Raw genomic sequence first — 2,545 nt, 5'->3', positions numbered from 1 at the left:
ACCTATGAAAAGGGACATTCAAAAATTTCCTTAAAAATTCGCAAAATAATAAATCATTGATTTCTCAATCATAATAGGAGCCCAAACCTTTCCCTGGGCCTCACTACTGGTTTCTTCTCAAACACAGAGTTGAAAATTGGACACACTTTATGCCCAGCAAAAGAAGTTAATGCACATGGGCCTGAAAAGTGCCTGGATGCAACTCTGGTTCAGGCATAGTAGTTCTCATTGCACTCAGGCCCTTCAGGCAGGGATGGGACGAAATGGGAATCCCTGTGATTTACCATGAGCACAAACTTGAGGGCTTTCAACATGGTGGTCTCAGCTTGGGCCCTGGGTCCCCACAGGAACTCATAGCATGCAGGATAGTTATTGGGCACCTGGCAGTACACCAGGTACTGTTCCTGCATCCAAACTTTAGTGATGAGCTCCCTGGGCTCCCCATACAGCCAATGCACCTTCCTATCCTGCACCCCTAAAACATTCAGTGCTTCCCAGACTTTTTCCTCAGGGGCACAATCACCCTCTGAGGTGATCACACACAAAATTGTGACCAGGAGGCCTGTGTTGGGATATTTGTGTCCATTGCTCACCATCCCATCATAGGTGAGCCCAAAAGCGATGATCAGGAAATATGTGTGGGCACTGGGGTCCATTTCCATCACAACAATACCAAAAACCAACTGGATTCACTCAGTGGCTGCACTGAAGATCTCAGGAAAGTGGTTCTGGTGATCTTTGATGACACTACTCAGTATTTCTGCTTTTGTGGTTGGCTCCTTTGCGCGATACTTCAGGAGCAGGAACTCCACCATTTCCATGATCTTCGAATGCAGTGCTTTGTGCAGCATGGAATCAGCATCATCTTCAGAGCCTCCCTCAGTTTTTGGACCCTCTTCATCTCGGATGCTGGAGCTCTCATCTTCAGAGTGGCTCCATGGAAAGGCTTCCATGGCATGGAAGGATGGGAAGGCACGCTGAGAACTCTGGGGAGGACTTGGTGTCTCAGCAGCAGACACCTCCTCTAGGCTATCTATAAGCAGGACTGAGGGGGAGGAAGACAGAGAGGAGCAGAGAGACAGGGCATCTTCCTCCTCCTCCTCCTCCTCCTCCTCCACCTCCTCCTCCTCCTCCTCCTCCTCCTGCATAACCCAGAACAGCTCCTCCGCCACCAGGTTGGGCATCTCAATTGGGTACTGACGGTCTTCCTCAAGCTTCCAGGGCTCATTCATATGATGACTATGCATGATGACTCATGCTGGAACAGTGACCAAATGTGGGCAGAAGATGGGCGATGAGGACCCACGGGCCTGGGGGAGAGGGGGAGTATGAGAGGCATGAGTTGAGAAACGCACCCTAGGCGGCTCTGACAAAGGTGACTTCCAGGTCTCTCCTTTAGGGATGTACATGGGCCTCACAGGGCTCACTCCTGATCTGCCTGCCCACTAAGAACCTGAAGTAGGAAGTGACATGACTGTTTGGGGTATAGAAGGCACAGCACAGGGTTCTGTAGCTGACGGTGGGGCGTGGAGGTGTCTGGTAATGCGGGGACCCTCTGACATTGGTGGGGATGCCTGGGGACATATTCATGGTTGGAACCTCACCTTAATTCCTAGCACTTTCTGGCCTCCTGCTGCTCTGTGACCTGAAAATATGTAGCGTAGACCAAGGCCTTCACCTCCTCCAATCCAGGGGCTCTGCTAGAGGGAACAAAGGGGTACCTCAGTATGCACATGGCAAGCACAGTCCTGGGACTCCAATGCTGACAGGAGGGGCAGCAGGACTCTGTGAGGTCCCCTCTGTTGTGGGTGGCATGTTCCTCCTTGCAAATGTAGGATCCTCACCTTTCCCCTGCCAGGGCCTGGCCCCTAACTGCCTTCTGCTGGCCGAGGTCAAACTCTCAGAACAAGACTACACACACCTGACACTTCAGTGAAGAAACTGAAGGGGCCCCACATGTGGTCCCTCTCCCAGAGGATCAAAAAGGGGTGACTGAAGATTTGGGTCCATCTATCCTGGGTTAAGGCTCTGATCATTTCTCACCATGACACATGGCAGGGTTTCAGACCACTCTCTCTGCTGACTGAGCCCAATCTACTTAGACTTAGGCTTCACCTCCCTGAGATACTGGAGTAGGAAGTGAGCTGAGCTAATCCAGGCACTATTCTGAGTTTCCCCATTGCTGACAGAGGAGGCAGAGTAAGTCTGGGTTCCCATGTGCTCTGCTTCCCCTCAGTGCTCACCTTGATTCCTGGAAAGATCTGGGACTCATCTCTCTGTTGACAAAATGTGGATCCGGGGGATGATACAACATGTAGTCTCACACCAAGGTCTTCACCTTCCTGAGAGCTCTGAGACAAAAGTGAACAGGAGCTCCATCTGTCCCCACCCCTGTCCAGGTTCCCACACAACTGACACCAGGGCCTGGCCCATCTGCTCCCGGTAGAGTTCCCTTAGTCTGGCTTCAGGACATTTGCCTTTCTCCCTGGCCTGGCCTGGATCTGAATCCAGCTGACCCGATTTCACCCTGAATAACTGTCCTCAG

At 51.7% G+C, this 2,545-nt stretch overlaps 1 protein-coding gene across 1 annotated transcript; it reads right to left on the bottom strand.

The window, feature by feature from the left end:
- Positions 1 to 209: 209 nt before the first annotated feature.
- On the bottom strand, positions 210 to 1,247 carry LOC118653472 (melanoma-associated antigen 8-like). The gene is given in 2 exon segments (XM_036304162.1): positions 210 to 1,097; positions 1,152 to 1,247. Coding segments are annotated over 2 exon segments (984 nt in total).
- Positions 1,248 to 2,545: the final 1,298 nt, after the last annotated feature.

The sequence above is a fragment of the Myotis myotis genome, unplaced genomic scaffold (assembly GCF_014108235.1).
Source record: "Myotis myotis isolate mMyoMyo1 unplaced genomic scaffold, mMyoMyo1.p scaffold_m19_p_4, whole genome shotgun sequence".
In the NCBI taxonomy this organism is placed as follows: Eukaryota; Metazoa; Chordata; class Mammalia; order Chiroptera; family Vespertilionidae; genus Myotis; species Myotis myotis.
Note: the sequence above shows the minus strand (reverse complement) of the source record. Positions and strands in the feature narration are given on the sequence as shown.